Source organism: Vigna unguiculata, chromosome 8 (genome assembly GCF_004118075.2).
Source record: "Vigna unguiculata cultivar IT97K-499-35 chromosome 8, ASM411807v1, whole genome shotgun sequence".
NCBI classification, from domain to species: Eukaryota; Viridiplantae; Streptophyta; class Magnoliopsida; order Fabales; family Fabaceae; genus Vigna; species Vigna unguiculata.
The window spans coordinates 9405412-9428422 of NC_040286.1; the positions used below are offsets into that span (position 1 = coordinate 9405412).

The 23011-nt window shown below is 37.1% G+C and overlaps 2 protein-coding genes across 2 annotated transcripts; one reads left to right on the forward strand and one right to left on the reverse strand.

Moving 5' to 3' along the window:
- Positions 1–805: 805 nt before the first annotated feature.
- Positions 806–3044, reverse strand: LOC114193200 (trifunctional UDP-glucose 4,6-dehydratase/UDP-4-keto-6-deoxy-D-glucose 3,5-epimerase/UDP-4-keto-L-rhamnose-reductase RHM1-like). The gene is made up of 2 exons (XM_028082918.1): positions 1518–3044; positions 806–1249 (listed from the first exon to the last, which is right to left on the reverse strand). Exons 1-2 carry the CDS (start codon positions 3042–3044, stop codon positions 806–808), a joined length of 1971 nt encoding a protein of 656 aa, XP_027938719.1.
- Positions 3045–8268: 5224 nt separating this feature from the next.
- On the forward strand, positions 8269–10886 carry LOC114194809. Its single transcript, XM_028085219.1, has 5 exons — positions 8269–8505; positions 8551–9147; positions 9283–9569; positions 9966–10458; positions 10557–10886. Exons 1-5 carry the CDS (start codon positions 8269–8271, stop codon positions 10884–10886), a joined length of 1944 nt encoding a protein of 647 aa, XP_027941020.1.
- Positions 10887–23011: the final 12125 nt, after the last annotated feature.

The following is a 23011-nucleotide window of genomic DNA, read 5'->3' on the forward strand; positions in this document are numbered from 1 at the left end:
GTAATGCTAGTAATTTTAGCTCTTGCTCATGGTTATGGTGAATCACTACCTTTGTAGCCAAAATCATGATGCTGATAATGATAATTGTATTTGTGGTTATGGTAGTGGTGGCTGTGATTTGATCCCTCAAAGCCTTTATTACTTTACTGAAGTCAAGATTAGGAATGATGAAAGAGAAGGTGGTGGTACTTTTATGGAGTTATTGATGTTTTGTTATGAACTCCCATTATAGGTAGGTGGAATAGTTTTAAAAAAGTTCATGATCAATTATCTTTTCTGAAAATGTTTTGATTGTTTTGTCTCACCTTCTGCATAAAACTAAATTGAATAAATATTCTATTATATCCATTTTAACAGTTATAAAAAGGCTCTACTACAATAATAATTATGAATTTGTTTACACATAATAGGTCTGAAATTTTGAACTCATAATTTCATCTAATTCATAAATAAATGCAACCGCATACAATTATCCTTTATGTCGTTAGAATATTGCTATGACAATGATTAACTTAAGAGATGATTAATAGTGTTATGAAATTATTAAAATATTCAATGTCAGTTAATTTCGTCCCATGAAATAATTAATTTTGACTACATCAATAAATAAAATCACATTTATTTAGTCTTTAACCACTTGTAATGCATTCCTGATCCAGAATTGGTAAAAATGGCAATAATTTTCTTAACACAAACTTGTAAATGCAAAATGTTTCATATAAAAGAATATGGTGACTACATAAAAGAACAAAAACATTGGCGCCTATGTTTGAATTCCAATGAAAAGACAAAATGTGTAACATCTTCAAGTTTTCTTGTTAGGCTCAAAGACAAACTTGATAACGGAATCTCTGATGGACAACAATTCTGGGAACTCTTTTTTGAGCTTGGAAGCATCCATTTCATTGTTACTCCTTTGAGCAACTATTACCTTTGCTTGTTCTTCCAAATCAAAATTCGCCCATTTAAACTTTGGATCTATGTAATCCCTATACAATTCTAATATCTGATTGTGGCTAATCGCCCCTGGGTTGGTGAAGTTCCAAATCCCTCTTAAGTTCCTCTTAGCCATTTCAATGGATATGGGTAAGAGTTCATCCAGCACTGTCATGCTGTTAGGTATGTTTACCACTTTATTGTAACGAGAAATCTTTGTGATGAAGTTTCTTGGATTGCTAAGATCTGAGGATATTGGCATTCTAACTCTTAATGTGCACACATTTCCATAGTTTCTTAGAAGCTCCTCCACCTGCATGCATTATTGCCATATCCTTATATATCATTAACAGTGCATCAAAGTATATGCATTATGTATTGTCAGTTCAACACTTTCAATAACACTTGTACAAAAGTGTATCTGATGAGAAACCAAAGGAGGGAACCGTTTTAATATTCAGTTCAAGAAAAACAGAAAATTAGATGACAGAAACAAATATTGTTCTGGCATTTGATAAAAAAACAGAAAGAATATGGTACTATATAGAACAAATAAGATGACAGAAAATTAGAGATATTACCATGGCCTTGGTCTTGGAATAAAAGGAGCCTGTGAAATTTGGCTTGTCCTCTTCCTTGAACCCAATGCCTGATCCCAGAGGATGGTCCTTGTCATACTCAAATATGCAACCAGTTGCAAAATTCATCATATACAAGTTGTGTTCCTTGCAAACATCAGCCAGTGTTAAAGTGCCTACAACATTAGTCCTTATAGTTTCAACCTTGTGTGATTCACACCAATCAACATTAGGTCTTCCTGTAACACCAGCAGCATTCAAAACATGGGTTGGTTTTACTGTTCTTATGTCCTCCTCAAGTGATTTTCTATCTTGCAATCTCCCTTTCCCATATTCCCAATCAATTCTCTCTTCATCACAAAGCTTTCCCAACAAACCCCCTATCCAACCAGTCCTCCCATATATCAAAAACTTGAATCTTGAACTACTTTTTCTTCCAACTTCAGTGAATGACCTTGCAAGCCTAGAGTATCCATATTGAAAGGACCATTGAGCCTCATCAGAGAGATTAATGGCTGTGAAACGTGGATGAGGGTTTAAAGCAGCAGAAACATCACCCCACCAATCAGGATTTTTTTTGTACCATTCAATTGTTTTCTTCAATCCTTCCTCCCATGAAATTCTCTCCTCCCAACCAAGTTGTTTCAGCTTTTGATCATCAAGAAAATATCTCTTATCATTGAAAGGCCTATCTTGAACAAACTCAATAACCTCTTTAGGATTCAGTTTGAAGAGTTTGCATATATCCTCTGCAACATCCAACACACTCCTCTCTTTCTTGGTGCCAATGTTGTAGATTTGCCCAATCTCTCCTTTGTGCAGTATCACATCAAAAGCTTCTGCAACATCTTCACAGTGTAGGTAGCTCCTCACATTGGATCCATCTCCATGGATTGGCAATTTCTCACCCCTCATGGCAAGAAGAATGAACTTAGGAACAAGCTTTTCTGGGTATTGGTTGGAACCATACACATTATTGCCTCTGGAAGTTATAACTGGAAGACCATAAGATCTGTGATACGCCATCACCAACATTTCTGCTCCTGCTTTTGATGCAGAGTAAGGATTGGTGGGTAGAAGCTGAGATGCCTCATGGTTTCCAATGTTATCTTCTAAGTCTGTTTCACCATAGACTTCATCTGTGCTCACATGAATGAACCTTTTCACATAATTGGTGACCCTGCAAGCTTCAAGAAGCACATGAGTGCCATAGATGTTGTTGTAGGTGAATTCCATGGAGTTCCCAAATGAATTGTCCACATGAGTTTGAGCAGCAAAATGCATAATGGTGTCTATTTCCTCTTCTATCAGAATATGATTCACAATATCTGCAGTAGCTATATCACCCCTAATAAATTTGAAGTTTGGTGAGGTAATACATGCCCTCAAATTCCTGAAAGTGGAGCAGTAGTCTACTTTATCAAGAACTACAATCTTGTATTTAGGGTACTTTTTTATTAGCTTGGTAGTCACATGTGAGGCTATGAAACCAGCAGCACCAGTAATGAGGATGTTTTTTGGCTCATACATGGTTGTCTTTTTTGGTGACATTTTGATGGTTTGCTGTCTACAATGTTCTGTTACTGAAAAAAAAGAACAAGGATCAATCTCAAGAAAAGGAAAAAAAAAAAAAGAAGCATAACCTCTAGAAATGAATGTTTTGAACATGTCTAATATGGTATTGGCAATTCAAATTGACAAATAACAAAATCACAAATCACAAGAAACAATGCATATCACAGAGTTTGAGAACTATCCCAGATAGGCTTTTTTACTTACTATAAGTTTTATGGTTTGATCATGGAAGCAATTGGAGTGCAATGATCCGAAAAGAGGAGAGAGAACATAGTATTGTGTTGGAGATGAATTGGTTCTCTTCATGTTCCTTCAGAGGCTATAACTAACAAAGGTGGACTATGATCCGAAAATTGTTAGAACCTTAATTTTGGTCTGCAATAGGTTACCTCACACTTCTTCATCTCCATCACCACAACCTTAATTTTAGGATTGTTAAACTGTATTTTACAACTGATTGAAACGTGTCTCATTCAGTGATTATCATAAAAAAGTTCTAACATATGACTTAGGACTTCAGAATAAAGCGTTATCATTTCAATTAAAGTTTAACCATTTCAAAGTTCATTTATATATATATATATATATATATATATATATATATATATATATAATGACAATAAAATCTTAACATAAAACTTTGAGCAAATTAGTTTAATTCCTACCATTAGATTAACACAAGGATGTTTATGAATGATTATTTCAATTGGATGATATGACATAAGATTGTATGAATGATCCAACTTTTTATACCTACACAAGCTCTCATAAAATAAAATAAAAATTGAAGTTAAAAGCATTAAAAATAAAGCAGGAGATGTTTGATAATTTTGTTAATTTTAAAGAGTTTCAAATTAAAAATAGTTGATAAAAATATGAAATTTTCAACTTAGTTTAAATTAATTTAATTTAGACTAATTTATTTTAAACATAAACATATTAAAATATAGATTTTCATTTTAGAAATGTAAAAAAAAAATTATAGATAATCTAGAAATACTTTATGTGTAAGTATTATTAAATAAATTTAGCATTAATTTTAGTAAATAAAATATTGAAAAACTTCTATATTTTTTATAGGATTTTTATAAGATAAATTTATATGTCCAAAATTAAAGCATATAGACATGTATTAAAATTAATTTAATAAGTAATTAAAAAATTATTTAAGAAATAGATTTATCTAATTAAGAATTTGAAAACTATTCAATAAAAAAAAATAAAGAGTTAAACCGTATATATTTTAATATTTCAAAAATTTATTTTACTGTATTATTTACTTATTTATTATTTCCTTTTATTACACGTAATAAATACATATAAGGCTTTTTTTCAATTTTCAAAAATGTAAAATGCATTTCAAGTAATAAAAATTTAGTTTAAAGATTATATAAACATTCAAATAAATTTACATTACTTCAGTATATATCTAAAAGTATTTATATATATATAGTTATAATTAGAGTTCAAACAATTAACTATAAATTAAAAAAAAATGAAATTTATATAAAATTACAAAAAAACATCAATTAAATATTCAAACTTTCTAATTCCATTGATTTTGAATATCCAAACCATGAGAAAAAATGTGTATAGATTGAAGCAAGAACTTAAATCATGGTATAAAAGACTTAGTTTTGTTGTTCAAAATTGGTTTCAAAAGAGATCATTTACATTCAACACTATTTGTGCAAATATATGTTGACTAAATATGTTTTGGATCAATTAATATCGTTTTGTGCTAATGATGTAACAAATTTGAAATGCCAATGATGCATGAGATTACCTTTCTTGTAAATCAAGTAAATCAAGAATGACATAATCATACAAAAATTCAAGTACTCCACTGAACTTTTAAAGAAATTTAGTACGCATAGTTGGAAAGGATCAACAACATTTATGGTCACTGCATGTTACTTGGATGCTAACGAAAAAGATAAACAGGTTGTCCAAAGCAAATATATAGGTATGATCAAATCTCTTTTATATTTGACTATTAATCATCCTAACATCGTCCATAGAAATTTAACATGGATAATTGCAAAGAATCTACAACTATGGTCACTCTATGTTACATGGATGTTGATGAACAAGGTCAACCACTAGAACAACCCAAATATAAAGGTACAATTGAATCTTTTTTTTTATATTTGACTATTAGTTGTCCTAACATCTTGCATTGTGGTGTGTTAGATTTTAATATGCACTTAAGGAATCTCATTTAACTAAAGTAAAGAAGAATCTTTAAATAGGTACTAAATACATTGGCTTATGGGTTCTAAAATTAATTTGATATGCTACAGTGGTTCTGACTTTGGTGTATACAAATTGGATAGTAAAATCACTATGTCGCATGTTAGGATGTTCACGAGTATCATTGAATTCTAAAAGACAAGCATGTGTGGTTCTATCAACAACTAAGGCAGAATATATTTCTACTAGAAGTTGTTGTGCTCAATCCATATGGATAAAGCACCACTTGAGAGATTTTGACTTTTTTTTATTATATTTCACTTAAGTGTGACAATACCAATATGATGAATCTTACACAAAATCCAATCATGCATTCTAAAACTAAGCACATTAAGATTAAACACCATTTTATTAGTGATCATAACTAATGGTGATTGCATATACATGTAGATAGATATATGGACAACATCAAAGAATGACAATTGATTAGACACATGACATGCCAAAATGGTCCAAACCTTCTGGATGTAGTCTTTTTAACTTAGAGCTTATTTTGGACACAATATTGCCAATCTTCATGCCCGAAAATCTTTTCAGGGGCTCTTGTATCTTTTATCTCAAATTCATTGCTCAACATTAACTTCAACTTTCAATCTCCAACTTGTTCTTAGACGTTGTAGAAATGACATCCACGTGAAGGAATAGATAAAGTTAGAAAACCTCCTCCACCTTCTTATGATAAACATGGATTTCATAAGGATTTCTATCATACCTCCACCTTAATTTTTTTTTTAATTTTATTTTAATTAAAACCACAATCACTAAGAAAGAGAATGCATATAAAATGGTGAATTTTAATTTCACTAATGGTGAAATTTTTATGGTTTGCTATCTACAATGTTCTGTTACAGAAAAAAAGAACAAGGATCAATCTTAAGAAAAGGGAGAAAAAAAAGCATAACCTCTAGAAATGAATGTTTTGGCAATTCAAATTTACAGATAACAAAATCACATATCACAAGAAACAATGCATATCACAGAGTTTGAGAATTATCCCAGATAGGCTTTTACTTACTATAAGTTTTATGGTTTGATCATGGAAGCAATTGGAGTGCAATGATCAGAAAAGAGGAGAGAGAACATAGTACTGTGTTGGAGATGAATTGGTTCTCTTCATGTTACTCCAAAGGCTATAACTCACAAACGTGGACTATGATCCGAAAATTGTTAGAACCTTAATTTTGGTCTGCAATAGATTACCTCACACTTCTTCATCTCCATCACCACAACCTTAATTTTAGGATTATTAAAGAGTATTTTACAACTGATTGAAACGTGTCTCATTCAGTGATTATCATAAAAAAAGTTCTAACATATGATTTAGGACATAAGAATAAAGCGTTATCATTTTTGTCAAAGTTTAACCATTTCAAAGTTCATTTATATATATATATATATATATATATATATATATATATATATATATATATATATATATATATATAACATTAAAATCTTAACATAAAACTCTGAGCAAATTAGTTTATTTCCTACCATTAGATTAACACAAGAATGTTTACGAATGATTACTGCAATTGGATGATATTGTTGTATGAATAATCCAGCTTTTTATACCTACACAAGCTCTCATAACGCAGCATGTGTTTGATAATTTTGTTAATTTTAAAGAATTTCAAGTTAAAAAATAGTTGATAGAAATATGGCATTTTCAGCTTAGTTAAAATTAGTTGTTTTACTGTATAGAATCATAGATTGATAAAAAAAGTTATGTAAAATTAATTTAATTTAGACGAATTTATTCTAAAGATAAAACATATTAAAATATAGATTTTCATTTTAGAAATGTAAATAAATTAATTTTATAGATAATCTACAAATACTTTGTAAGACCCACTTTTATTGAGTGTCCTGAGGACTGATGTAAGACCTGTGAAATTAATTAATTAAATAATTAATTAATTAATAAATGCGAGTAGAAAGAACCTTTATGACATTAATTGTTGGTTGGTGTGACGTGAAAAAGTACTAGTTCAAATGATTGAAAGTACTTTGATTGTGTGAGAGGACTTGGGTTCGAGTCTTATGTATGCCAATTATGGGTTGTTGTTTTATTATTAATTTTAATAATATGTATGAGTATGGAATTGATAATGTAAACTTATATTGACTGGAAGGTATCACCAAATGTGAATTGGCATAGTGGTTGTGCTTTGGCATTATGAATTGGCATAGTGGTTGTGCTTTGGCATTATGAGTGGAGGGTTACGAGTTTAAACCTTGGTTTAAGGTAGACAAATTGGTGAACTAGATAGCATGGGTTACTTGGGCTTTTGAAAGCAAACTTTATTGTTTTAATTTTATATAAATTATTTTATGTTGAACTTTAGTAATTTTTATATATAACGATAGTGTACATTCAGATGATGTATGGTTACTCGTTTTGGTTTTAATTTCCCGCATTTTTGGGAAATAGTTTATATTAAATGCGGTATTTATTGTATTTTCGAATTTTATTTATTTAATATCAGTAATATTCCTTAGGGATGTTTCAATTGGTATCAGAGCAAAAGTTTTGAAATATTTTAAAAAAAAAATATTTTGGGGCTAGTGGGGAGTGAGCTTATCGATGTGTTTATTTGTGGCATGTTGTGTGTTCAATGTGATAAGATGTGTGTGGTTTTGTTTGACTAAGCGACTATGGCTGCTAACAGGAGGAGGAGGAGTAGTGGTGCTGATGATATCGCTAAGGCGATTCACCGGATGGTGGATGCGATGTAGCCACTCGTAGCAGCACAGCCTAGGACGGCAATTGCACCAATCAAGGTGCCAACCGTGGAGGACTTCTTGCGTCACAAGCCAGCTGAGTTCACTGGAAGGCCTCCCCCGATGAAGCGGATGCATGGCTCCACAAGTGTGATGAACTACGAAGATGAACAGAAACTGTTGTTCGCTACCTACCTGCTAAATGGGGATGCTGAATACTTGGGCCAACTTTAGAACTCGTTTTCTGGAGAAGTACTTTCCAGATACGGCGAGACAAGACAGGGAGGCTGAATTCCTAGCATTTCAACAGGGAGACATGACAGTGCAGGAGTATGTGAACAGATTCGAGCACTTGGCGAGGTATTCCTCACAGAACATCACGGAAGAGTGGAAGTGTTTAAAGTTTAAGCGAGGACTCAAACTTGAGCTAAAGAGGGTGGTAACACCTTTGAGAGAGAGGAGATTTCCTATCTTGGTGGAATAGGCAAAGAGTGCGGAGCACCTTGAGAAGGGCCCCGGTTCAGTTGTGAGTCGACATCAGAAAAATGTCGCTGAGGCTAGGCAGATGAAAAAGCCTTATAGCAGATCACAGACATCCCAGGGTCCTTCTTGCTACCAGTGTGGTGGACTCCATCTGAAGAGGAACTGTCCTCAGTTGGCAGGCGGAGTAGGAGGGTCAGGCGACCGTCGCAAATGTTTTATATGCGACAAACCGGGACACTTCGCCAACAATTGCCCAGAAAAGAAGAGTCTTGGCACGAAGAAACCAGCAGCATCGCCAACAGAGCGAGCTAGGGCAGCAGGCAGAGTCTTTGCCCTGACCACCACCGAGGCTATACAATCGGGTAATCTTATTCTTGAACCTTGTGTGTTGTTTGGTAAAGTAGTACTGGTGTTGTTTGATTCTGGGGCATCCCATTCCTTTATTTCTAATGCGTGTGTGGGGAGATTGAATTTGGTGACACGCGATTTGGGATGTGAGTTGCTTGTTTCAACTCCCTCCTCAGGTCAAATGGCTACCAGTTCAGTCTGCGTTGGGTGTTCAATGGAAGTGGCAAGTCGCAGATACAAAATGAACTTGGTGTGCTTGCCTTTGGAGGGACTGGATGTAATCTTGGGGATGGACTGGCTGTCTAACAATCACATCATCATTGATTGTGGACGGCGCAGTTTGGTATTCCCAGAACATGAGGGATTGGAGCTAATCTCGGCTTAGAGGGCGATAAACGAAGTAGAAGCCGGAGCCACCGGCTTTATGATAGTGGCCCATGCAGAGAAGAATAACACCACCGAGAAGATCAGTGTGATTCTAGTAGTGGAGAAGTATGTTGATGTATTTCCAGATGAAATACCCGAGTTGCCACCGAGTAGGGATGTGGATTTTTCCATCGATCTCATCCCTGGAGCTGGCCCAGTGTCCATGGGGCCCTATAGAATGGCCCCAACGGAGTTGGTTGAGTTGAAGAAGCAAATAGAAGATTTGCTTGAGAAGAAGTTCATCCGGTTGAGCGCATCACCCTAGGGAGCACCGGTACTCCTAGTAAAGAAGAAGGACGGCAGTTCAAGGTTATGTGTGGATTACCGTCAGTTGAATAAGTTGACCATAAAGAATAAGTATCCACTGCCAAGGATAGATGATCTGTTGGATCAGCTGAGGGGAGCCGCAGTGTTCTCTAAGATTGACTTGAGGTCTGGATATCATCAGATCTTAGTCAAACCAGAGGATGTGCAGAAGATGGCTTTCAGATCACGCTACGGGCATTACGAGTATGTACTGATGTCGTTCAGGGTGACAAATGCTCCTGCTATTTTCATGGACTACATGAACAGAATATTTTGACCGTACCTGGATTAGTTTGTTATCGTGTTCATTGACGACATACTGATATACTCTGGAAGTCGGGATGTACATGCAGATAATCTGAGAGTGGTGTTGGGAATTCTCAGAGAGCATAAACTGTATGGGAAGTTGTCAAAGTGTGAGTTTTGGCTGGATGAGGTACAGTTCTTGGGTCATGTAATCTCAGCCCAAGGCATAGCGGTGGACCCAGCGAAGATTGAGACAGTGGTGAAGTGGGAGAGACCACAGACAGTTACTGAGGTGAGGAGCTTCTTGGGTCTGACAGGTTATTACAGGCAGTTTGTGGAGGGGTTCTCCAAGATGGTGAGTCCCTTGACTCAACTCACTAGAAAGGACCAGCCTTTCTCTTGGATAAACGAGTGTGAAGTCTGTTTTGAGGATATGAAGAGGAGATTAACCACTGCACCAATACTGGCTATTCCGGACACAACCAAGACGTTTGAGGTGTATTGTGATGCTTCATACCAGGGTCTAGGTTGTGTGTTGATGCAGGAGAAACGGCCTATTGCTTACACATCTCGTCAGCTGAAGGTACATGAGAAAGTTATCCTACACACGACTTAGAATTGGCGGCAGTGGGTTTTGCTCTCAAAACATGGAGGCACTACTTGTATGGGGCACAATTTCAGGTATTCAGTGATCACAAGAGTTTAAAATACTTGTTTGATCAGAAGGAATTGAATATGAGGCAGAGGCACTGGATGGAATACCTGAAGGACTACGACTTTGAGTTGTTATACCATCCTGGTAAGGCTAATGTTGTAGCAGACGCGCTGAGCAGGAAGAAAGCTCATGTGTCGGCTATGATGATTAAAGAGTTGGAGTTGATTGAGAAACTACGAGATATGAATCTGGGATTAGATATGGAGGCAGGTCACATACGGTGTAGCATGTTGAGGATCACTAATGAGTTCCTGGATGAGGTTCGGGTGGAACAGGGTAAGGATCAGGAATTGTAGCATATTATTAGTGAGTTGGGCACAGAGAAGAGAAAAGACTTCAGGATGGGTAGAGATGGTATCCTGCAATTCAGAGAGAGGGTGTGTATACCCAGCAGCCGGGTATTGAGGAAAATGCTCTTAGATGAAGGGCATAAGAGTCGTCCTAGCATACATCCAGGTATGACTAAGATGTACAAAGATTTAAAGGCGACCTTCTGGTGGACTGGCATGAAAACTGATGTGGCATATTATGTAGCATCCTGTTTAGTGTGCCAGAAAGCGAAAATAGAGCATCAAAGGCCGGGTGGTACGTTGGAGCCTCTTAAGATTCCTCAGTGGAAATGGGACAACATTTCCATGGATTTTGTTACACATCTATCGAGGTCGGTGAGGGGGCATGATTCCATATGGGTAATAGTGGATAGATTGATGAAGTGCGCACACTTTCTACCCATTAATCAAAAGATGTCTCTAGATAAACTGTCAGAGTTGTACGTCAGGGAAATAGTCAGATTACATGGTGTGCCTGCGAGTATCATATCGGATAGAGATTCGAGATTCACCTCGAGGTTCTGGCAGGCGTTGCAGAACACTTTGGGCACTCAGTTGAGAATGAGCTCGGCATATCATCCTCAGACTGATGGCCAGTCTGAGAGAACCATACAGTCATTGGAGGACTTATTGAGAATATGTGTTCTGGATCATATCGGGTCATGGAGTGATGTGCTACCGCTGGTGGAGTTCACTTACAATAACAGCTACCATTCCAGCATTGGGATGGCACCTTATGAGGCCTTGTATGGCAGGAGGTGTCGAACACCTTTGTGTTAGCAGTAGGATGGAGAATTTGTGGTTCTTGGCCCAGAATTTTTACAACAGACTACGGAAAAAAGTAAGGGTAATACAGGATCGGATGCGTGCAACTCAAAGTTGACAAAAATCCTACGCAGACAAGAGGAGGAGGCCACTTGAGTTTGAGGCTGGTGACCACGTATTCCTCAGAGTTACACCTATAGCAGGTATTGGGAGAGCATTGAAGTCGAGGAAGTTGACCCCTCGATTCATCGGTCCACATCAGATTACGAAGCGAATTGGACCGGTGGCGTACGAGATTGCATTGCCACCTCACTTGGAAAACCTGCACAATGTTTCCACGTATCACAGTTGAGGAAGTACGTGGCGGATCCTACTCATGTGCTGGAGCAGTATGATGTACAGGTGCGTGAGAATCTGACTTTGGGAGTTGGACCAGTGAGAATTCTAAATTCTCAAGTCAAACAACTCAGAGGGAAGGAGATTCGAACTGTGAAAGTTCTCTAGGACGAGGCAACCTAGGAGATGACATGGAAGATGGAGGACCTCATGAGGAAGTCTTATCCTCACCTTTTTTTGCTGGTAAGTCTTATTTTCGTGGATGAAAACTTTAAAAGGTGGAGATAATGTAAGACCCGTGAAATTAATTAATTAAATAATTAATTAATTAATAAATGCGAGTAGAAAGAGCCTTTATGGCATTAATTGTTGGTTGGTGTGATGTGAAAAAGTACTAGCTCAAATGGTTGAGAGTACTTTTATTGTGTGAGAGGACTTAGGTTTGAGTCCTATGTATGCCAATTATGGGTTGTTGTTTTATTATTAATTTTAATAATATGTATGAGTATGGAATTGATAATGTAAACTTATATTGATTGGAGGGTATCACCAAATGTGAATTGGCATAGTGGTTGTGCTTTGGCATTATGAGTGGAGGGTTACGAGTTCAAACCTTGGTAGACAGAACTTAACCTTTATTTTTACTAAACTTAGTTTGGAATGAATGTGGAAAGGTAGAGAGAACGTAGCAGGCAGCCAAGAGGGTTGGAAAACTATCAAATAATTAACATTAAGAGGAATTAAAACCCACCCTAAGCCAAATTTCGTTTTATTTTTAAAACCCATCTTAAAGGCACCTATAAAAGCAAAAATTTAGGTAAAGGGAAGGGTTTTGGCAGTATAGTGAACTGGTATAGAGAGGAGCATGGGTTTGAGAGGGTGAATTGAGTTTTGGGTGTGCAAGGACTGAAGCAAGAAGGGATTTTAAATCAAGGGGTCCTGTCTTCACAATTTTTTATCACTCATTCCAGGTTAGGGGTGTTGAAACTATGTGTATTCCACCAATGACTGTGTTTATGCGTTCTGTTCTCAAATTTGAATCTATGTGGTTTGGTTTTGGTGTGGTATGCGCTGTAATTTGAGAATTGGTTAATGGAATAGGGGTACAAAGCCTTTTTGGGTGTTTATAATAATTGGATGAGGGTTTGGGTACCATTCTTGTTATGTTTTGTCAAATTGTGCGATTTGGGAAATCCAATGATGTTTACAGTGTGTTTTATGGTTTAATTGATGAAATGGACTGAATGAAATCGAGTACATTGTAAATTGGTATGATTTTGGTATTGGTTTGGTGCACCGTGCGCGTGATCAGACTCGAAACCATGCAATTCTCGCCCAAGCGACTCCATCTCGCCTAAGCGAGAGTTGTAGAGTCTCGCCTTTGGTCCTGGTTCGTGTTACTCGCCCAAGCGACCTTGGATGGGGTTGAGCGACTTAGTCTCTCGCTCAGGCGAGAGACACTCGCCTAGGCAAGGTCGGAGGAAACCTGAACCATTTTAAGCGCGATATCTCACCCAGGCGAGATGTATTGGTGTTCTGAGCGACAGGATGCTCGCTTGGGCGAGAACGACTCGCCTAAGCGAGGTCGCGATGAGAAATGAGGTTTGTTTGATTGAATCCTCATTCAGGCAAGTTGTGTGTGTTAATCTGAGTGAGGGTATGGCTCGCCTAGGCGAGAGGACCTCGCCTAAGCGAGATAACGTGTTATGGTCACTGTTTTAAGCTCGCTCAGGCGAGGTGAGCTAGCCTAAGCGAGGCTGAAGGCTTAAGTGTCCCTAGCTTAAGCGAGTTTATGCGAGTTGCTATGCTTCTTTTATGTGCTTGTGAGTGTGTTTTGGTTGTGTTATCCTAAGAATAGGATGTATATGCATGTGGTGTGGTGTTTGGGCTTAAAGGACTAAGTCCAATAGGGGTCTGGGATGTGCTCGGTGGTTGGACACATGATGGGCATGGAACTGGTTGAGTTCACGTCGACTACTATTGGGCAAGGAGTCCTTAGTATGGTGATTGCATGTGTCGGGCGCACAATGGACAAGGAACTGTTATGTTCCCGTCGGCTACTATTGGGCGAGGAGTCCATAGTATGGTGATTGCGCGCGTGCCAGGGTCCAAGTTATGAGGCTTGGATGTTTTTACTACAGGCGAGGAGTCTGTAGGGCAGGACTATGAGCGAGATAGGATCATAGGGTTGGACCACGAATGAGTTAGTTTCGTGGGAGCATAAGGAAGTCCCAAGACCTAGTTCATGCATATGACCCATGAAGGACTATGAGGTCGTGGTTGGGTGATTTGAAAAGTATGAGAATCGTAGTTATGTTATTTTGGGTTGGGAAACATAATTATTTCATATATCTGTTTATATCATTATTGTGCATAGCTCACCCTATCTGTGTGTGTATGGCGATGATCGGGTAATTTGTTATCCGGGAGCAGATGATTTGATAGGTGATTCAGGAGATGCTTAGAGATGGAGAGCATGGGCTACTTGGGCTTTTGAAAGCAAACTTTATTGTTTTGATTTTTATGTAAATTATTTTATGCTGAACTTTCGTAATTTTTATATATAACGATAGTGTACATTCAGATGATGTATGGTTACTCATTTTGGTTTTAATTTCCCGCGTTTTTGGGAAATAGTTTATATTAAATGCAGAATTTATTGTATTTTCGAATTTTATTTATTTAATATCAGTAATATTCCTTAGGGATGTTACAGCTGCCACACTGTTGGGCCTAAAGGGCTGGCCCATAGGGTGCCAAGGCCCCTAAAGCAGCCAAGGTCCCTCAATTGCAAGTCATTCTGAAAAATCAGTGCCCTCAATTGCAAGTCATGTTAAATGCATGATCAATATTATTTGTTTGTTTGGAATGTGATTGGTATGTTGTCAGTACGTAAATCCATGAGTCTCTAGGTGAGACTTCTTGATCGTGCTTCAGTGGTCGGAACGTAATTCCATGGCCCATGTTAGTTGGTGTCCATGGTGGTGCCCCATCTATATAACTTGGTAAGGATTCAAGGTAAGGATTGCATCCTGACACTCTAAGGAGTCAATTAGTCTCACTTAGAGCAGACTGACTCCTGTGGTGAGAGTAGCATGAGGCCTGAAACTCATCAAGGGCTAACCTTGTGTGTGAGGGAATTGATTCATTGTAACACTTGTAACACATAGCTCGGGGGTGAGTAGAGGTATCCACCACAAGTGCAAGCATCCGCTGAATCTGACCAGGTTATATGTATTCGGATGAGTCGAGTCGAGTCTTAGTGTATTGATTTGAAGGTCATAACATGCTTGGATGATCTGTGTATATTGGACTATGAAAGTATATCTGATTGCATGATGAAATCTTTTTGGCTCTAGCTTACCCTTTGCTTGTTTGATTGCCTTGTATGTTGTTCTTCTACCTTTGCGATGATCATCAATTTATTGATGGGAGTAGATGCGAGAGGTACTCGTGGTCAACAGGAGAGAAGAGATGATTCTGCTACATAGTCTACTTAGACTGGACTTCACGTTTTATTTGGGCTTTTCTTTAGGGCTAAGGCCCGTGTATTGTATTATCCCTAAGGCTTTATTTTGAATACTGGTTATCTCTTACTCCTTTTGGGTTGTAGGCATTGTAGTGAACTTTAGTATTTTCTTTTAAGTACCTTGGACAACTGTAAGGAGTGACCTTATACTCCGCAACTTGGCTTTTTATATTATCCGGTGTAAGATTTCATTTAATTATGTTATTATTTAAATGGGATGTTACATTAATGGTATCAGAGCAGTTCGTCCTAAGGATGACCAGAGGTTGTGGGTTTGTCATGCCTCGAGGGCGTAAGTTGTCAATTATAGTCGAGTTTGTTAGTGAAACCAAAAGTTTTAAGATAGAAAACGTCTTGATAAAGTGATGAGGGTGCACACTCATGACTAGATCAAAAGTTGTTTTTCCTTTCTTAATTCTAATGGTTTGGGGAAGGAAGGGTGACAGACGAAAGGATTGGTTGTCTGTAGATGATGGAGTGTTGCCTTGTATGTTCTAGTGTGTCCTTTTACGCCTCTATGTTTTGTGTCTCATGTCTGTAGCAATGAGGGAATGCATATTTAAGCTCAACTTGACCTACTCACCCTTACCAAGGTTGGTGGGGCCTGTGAGAAAATCTTTTGTCTCAAGAGTGCGAAGATGTAGAGGATTGTATATTGATAGATGATAAAAGTTGAGTCTTAGTTTAGAAGGCTGAGAAATGATGTTGAAAGTTAAGAAGCAACGCTTTGGACTGAGAGAGAGGTACAAGATCAAGTTCTAAGATCGTACACCACAAGTTTTAGGAGAAGAGTTGAGTTCAGAGATTAGTATATGAGAAGATATCGGGCGGTGCTCATGCGGCAGGGTGTGACAAATCAACTTGGTTTTACACCTTGACAATGTCTAAGGTACGAAGTGTAACAGTGTGGGAGGTTTGAGGTTGAGGGTGGAGGCCATTAACTGTATAGGAAAAGCAGACGTGTAATTGGAAGCTTATGAGAGGCAGAGCTTTGAATATCAGCCAAGTGTGATGATGTTATAGGAGAAGGGAATATATTAGGAGTTATATACCAGATCAATTCAGTAAATAGTAGTCGGGTCTTCTCAGCAGTAGCAATTACCCAAGTTAGGAGGAGAGGGGATGTTCTAAGTAAAGTGGGCCAAAAAAGAGGAAGGTTTGACATTGGATATGAGATGGACGATTTCAAGCATCAGAAGGAGAAGCACATGGTTAAGTTTATTCTTGTAGGGAAGGACAATTAGTAACGTCACAACACGAGGAAAGGGGAAAGGAAAACAAAAGTTTTGAGTAGCTATGAGAGTGTTTGCGATGATTAGCACTAAAGTGGCCAACACGGGTAATCTAATTTAAATGATACATGTTACAAAGGTGGTGATTGGATTATAGGCTTTGGCTTCGCTTAGGGTCATACACTCTTTGATGTCGCTAGTATGGTATAGGAGTCATGGTTGTCTGCAAGAAGGAGCTGAGTTTGAGAAGGTGGTTTTTGTTATAGTAGCGGCCAAGTGAAGATTTGCTTGGGTGTGTGGTGCCTTCGTGGTGATCAAAGTGTTTAAATTCAAACCCAATTTGAATTGTTTTCTTTGCAAGGTTGGGACATAGTCTCAAGGGTGAATTGGTTATTTTCTCAATCCCATTCTGATGAGCTGAAACGACCAACAAGGTGATGTTCTTTGATTAAAAAAAAGGATGAGTCAGTGATTGCGTATGAAGTACGGATCAAACTAAATAGTGGGGGGCAGAGTGTCACGTGAATCAGAGTCATCTAACAAAGGAAATTGAATAATAGACACAAAGGATCCCGGTAGTAGAAGATTTTGTAGACGTGTTTTGAAGCAAGTATTAGAATTTTAACCTTGGTGTAGTGGCGTTCACTTTTGCATTGGTGTCTGAAGGAGAACTTGTGCCAATAATTTCTAATTAGATGGTTCCTACTGAGAATTTGAAGTAAATACAGAGTGAGGGAGATGTTGGAGAAGTAGTGGCTTATACTAAATATAACGACAAGGATGACTGCGAGTTTGGTGAATCTTAAAGGAGAGGTAGTGGGAGGATAAACTGTTCAAGGGTAAACGTTGTATAAGGAAGGATACACTTTTTGGCCTATGGTTTAAAAAGGGTGGATGCGATGTTGAGAAAATAGGAGGTTAAGGCTATAAACAAGGGAGTCAAAAGAATTTTGCAAGTTCCATGGAAGTTTTGGAGGAAGGCAACGATGATTGATTCCTTGTCACGACAGACATGAAAGGAACATCATTTTGAGTAAACAAATAAGTGACTTTGTGTGTTAATCAGAGTAGCACAACAGGATGATGACAGGTGATGCTTATGAAAGGTAAGAGGTGCGTGAAAAGAACTATCTTACTCCCGACCTAGAGTATTACTACGACAACCAGTTCCTGTTGAACAACAAAAGTGTCGTTCTTATGAGTATCAATTAAAGATGTTCAAAGAATCAATTAAAGTCAGAATTATGGGGTTACTTAGAGAAAGTTGTGCAAGAGTAGTAGGAGATTTGAGTTATGATTTCAAGTTAGAGTGCCAACTTGGAGTTGATAAAGTGAGAGTAGATGTTTAGTCAGGGAATGGAATTCAAGATCTGTGATTTGACGAGTTAAGAGTAAGGGTTGATTGAGAAGCCTAAGTGTTTGGATGGAAAGAGAATATGTGAGGAGATTTCATTAGTTTAGTCATCCGACTAGAACTAATGAGTCTCTCAACAAGGTTGGGGAAGAAGCAATTCAGAAAAATCTTAGTTGAGAAGTATCTTAGAGTTGATAGGTATAAATCAAACTAAAAATTTCCAAGTCAAGGAAAGACATGGTTCTAAGGCTTTTGTTGAAGGATGGTTACAAGTTAGTAGATCAAAAATGAAGGTGAGATGTCGAAATGAATTTGGTGGTTGTAAAAGAGGGAAGCTTAATTTGGAAATGGAATGACTTGGTTGTGGATTTTGTTACCATTGGTTAAAGTTAGTACAGGAGGCAAGATGTTATGAGTGTCGTTATGCATAAAAGTGGTCAAGGGTGTTGATGGTGAGGTAGTAGACCATAACTCAATAGTTATCAAGTTAGTGGAGTGATGTATAAAGGGGTGAACAAGATGACGGGAAGTGATAATGAACATGCTTTGGTTTGAGACTTAAAGTGATCTGAGACTTTGATAAAAACCTACAAGAGGTAGGGAAGAGCATATGGTGGGTGAGTCAGTATATCAGATACAAGTTAGTTGGGCAAGTATGAAAGAGCAATTCCAGTGTTAAGGTTACAAGTTAGGAGTTAGTTCGAGTGTAGTGACTAAACCAATTTACATTGTTGGACACATATCGCATAGTACAAAGGTAAAGTTTCCAGTGACTATAGGTGTTGGAGTCATCAAATTCATCATGTCTAAGTGGTGGTTGTCGGAGGATGTGAGGGAAACGCGGTTTTCTTTCTATCCCATCGGTGAATTTTCGAGGTCAAAAATTTTCTTGTTGGAGAGAATGTAAGACCCACTTTTATTTAGTGCCCTAATTTTGAGGGCTACCACATTGTTGGGCCTAAAGGGCTGACCCATAGGGTTTTGTTATGTGATTAATGTTTTGTGAAATATGAGAAAATATTGGGGGGTTTTGGTATATTTTTAAATTAGGGTTTAAACATTCATGAAACAGTGATATTTGATGTTATTTCTCGTATTCTAATGTGTCGCACAGTCGTTGAGCGAGTGCCCTGGGTCGCTGGGCGATTGTGTGTTTTTCTAATATGTGCAGTTTTAGTAAAATTGACTTTCCCGACTCATTTACCGTTGGATTGAGCTCAAATTTTGACATGTGGTTCATAACATGTTATTTTATGGTTTGACCGGTTGGATCGTCGATTACATTTATGTAGCTTGATAAATGTGTCATGCATTACTTCAATGATTTTGGTTTCGTGATAATAAATTTTCTAGGGAATTTTGGTGTAAGAATTATGGTTGTGGGTTGTGCTTGATTGTATGGAATTGCAAGTACTTAAACGTTGGCACTCATTTATTTGGGATGAATACTATTTTGTGATATATGTATGTCTTGGTATGCATTTATAAAGTATGAGATGAATGAATTTGCATGAGTGATGTGATTCATGGATTGTGAATGATGAACTTGGATAAATCTTGGCATGCGATTTCAATGAAATGGTTGGTTATATATGTGGTCATGAATTCGGTATGAACAATGTTACATTGATGGCATTGTATTGGTATGAGGTGAAGTTCTATATCCCCGAATTGAGAAGAATGCGATGGTATGGAATCAACATGGAATATGAATGAGGATGGGTTACAAAGGATGGCGTGAGGTGTTAAATGCATGATCAATATTATTTGTTTGTTTGAATGTGATTGGTATGTTGTCAGTACGTAAATCCATGAGTTTCTAGGTGAGACTTCTTGGTCGTGCTTCAGTGGTCGGAACGTAATTCCATGGCCCATGTTAGTTGGTGTCCATGGTGGTGCCCCATCTATATAACTTGGTAAGGATTCAAGGTAAAGATTGCATCCTGACACTCAAGGAGTCAATTAATCTCACTTAGAGCGGACTGACTCCTGTGGGAAGAGTAGCATGAGGCCTGAAACTCATCAAGGGCTAACCTTGTGTGGGAGGGAATTGATTCATTGTAACACTTGTAACACATAGCTCGGGGGTGAGCAGAGGTATCCACCACAAGTGCAAGCATCTGCTGAATCTGACCAGGTTATATGTATCCGGATGAGTCGAATCAAGTCTTAGTGTATTGATTTGAAGGTCATAACATGCTTGGATGATCTGTGTATATTGGACTGTGAAAGTATATCTGATTGCATGATGAAATCTTTTCGGCTCTAGCTTACCCTTTGCTTGTTTGATTACCTTGTATGTTGTTCTTCTACCTTTGCGGTGATCATCAATTTATTGATGGGAGTACATGTGAGAGGTACTCGTGGTCAACAGGAGAGAGATGATTCCGCTGCATAGTCTATTTGGACTTCACGTTTTATTTGGGCTTTTCTTTAGGGCTAAGGCCCGTGTATTGTATTATCCCTAAGGCTTTATTTTGAATACCGGTTATCTCGTACTCCTTTTGGGTTGTAGGCATTGTAGTGAGCTTTAGTATTTTATTTTAAGTACCTTGGATAACTGTAAGGAGTGACCTTATACTCCGCAACTTGGCTCTTTATATTATCTGGTGTAAGATTTCATTTAATTATGTTATTATTTAAATGGGATGTTACATACTTTATGTGTAAATATTATTAAATAAATTTAGTATTAATTTTAGTAGATAAAACATTGAAAAACTTCTGTATTTTTTATAGGATATTTCTAAGATAAATTTATTTGTCCAAAATTAAAGCATATCAATATGTATTAAAATTAATTTAATAATTAATGAAGAAATTATTTAAGAAATAGATTTATCTAATTAAGAATTTTAAAATTATTCAATATATTCAAAAAAATAAGAGTTAAACCGTATAGATTTTAATATTTTAAAAAATTTATTTTTACTGTATTACTTATATATTTTAGGGTTAAATGTGTTTTTGGTCCTCCAAGTTTCAGTGAATTTTGGAATTAGTCCCTCTTCGAAACTTTATATCAATTTAGTCTTTAATCTTTAGAACTGTGTAAGATTTAGTCCTTCTTATCCAATTTTGTTAAGTTTATTTGATATTTTAAACACGTTTTATGATAATATTTGAGTTAACATTGAAGGGAAAATGTGTCAAATGGTGTAAACAATTCAAATATTATCATGAAATGTTCTTGAAACGTCAGATAAATTTAACACAATTTGGTTAAAAGGACTAAATTCACGTATTTTTAAAGATGAAGGACTAAATTGGTTAAAAGTTTTGAAGATGGACAAATTCCAAATTTCACTGAAACTTGAAGGACCAAAAATATATTTAACCCTATATTTTATTAGGCTTAAATAGTCATTTGGTCCTAGTTTTGGTCAACTTTTTTCACTTTGGTCCTAGTTTTGAAATTCTTTTCAATTGGTCCTACCTTTCGTTAAATTGTTTCAATTAAATCTTTTTCCTTAACTCCATCTAAATGGTTAACGGAACAGTGGCTAGCGTGGTTATTTTTTGTGACGTGGAGCACTATTCAGTGACGTGTCTGTTATTTTACTGTGCTGGCCATTTAATTCTAATTGCAGTATTTAGGGTTTAAGGTTATTAGAATTGGGTTTAGGGTTCTATTTGTGGAATTGGGGATTTGTTGTGGAATTAGGGATTTGTTCGTCGAATTGGGGATATCCTTCAATTGGCCATTTTAGTTCAATCTTTGCCATCGAATATTGTTAATCTTTGAAGAATTGTTCACGGAGGGTTGAAGGTGTTCATCGCGGAGGTAGGTTTTGGTTTAGGGTTTGATTTTTGCTGACTATTGTTTGGGATTAGTGTTAATGATTAGGGTTTATTGTCGGTTTTGTTTATGCATTCGATGGATTATTTTAATTTGGAGTTGTTTTTTTCGCTGGTGCATGGTTTGTTGTTTTCGCTGGTGACCCACCATTTTTAATTGTTTGTGTTGTCGCTATCTGGGGTGGGTTTCATGGTTGGTTGTCGGTTTGTTGGTTATAGATAGAATCTTTGTTCCCCATTTAAAGATTGTTTATAATTTGCAGGCTTTTTTCTATTTTTTTGCTATTTCCAATGTCTGATGAAAGGTTTGCGGTTGTGGTCCACCACCGTGGTCACTTTTCCGAAAATTAGTGGTGTAAGTATATTGGTGGGGAAACTACTGATGAGTTCAAATTTTTGCCCTCATTTAATATTTAAATTTGGGGATTTAATTGAATTTTCTGTGCTTAAAGATTGATTTAATTAGGATTTGTAATTATTGAATTTATTGAGTAAGTTTGGTAAAAGTGGCGTAAAAATTGATTTTAGTTGCATAAAATATTATTGGATATTCTAACATTTGTTAATGCAACTGGAATTTATTTTTGGTCATTAATAGTGTGGATTTGAAATATTCAAAGTTACAAAATGAGTCCAAAATCAGGAAATTTTGAAAAAGAATAAATCAGGAGCTAAATGCACCCCCAGATTTTATTTGCACACTCCTTCTAAAGTGGACCACCAAAAACCTGTTCTGCACCCCCAGTTTTCACTAAGTTGCACCCCTCCTACCACTTAAACTTCACTCAACCAGATCATGCCATGTGGCAATCCCCACCTTTTAAAATTAGCCAACCAGAACAAGCCACGTGTCATAATCCTCCACTCACCAAATTGACCAGTCAGATCTTGCCACGTCATCATCTCCTCCATCTCACACATGAAACCCTAACCTTAATTTTCCTCAAACCCTAGCCGCCACCATGACCCACCATTGTCGGCAGCCACCATGACGGCGACGCACCAGTCACAGCAGCCACCTCACACTGCCATTCGTTCACGCAACTGTCGCAACCATGAGCGAGAGCAAACCACCTGC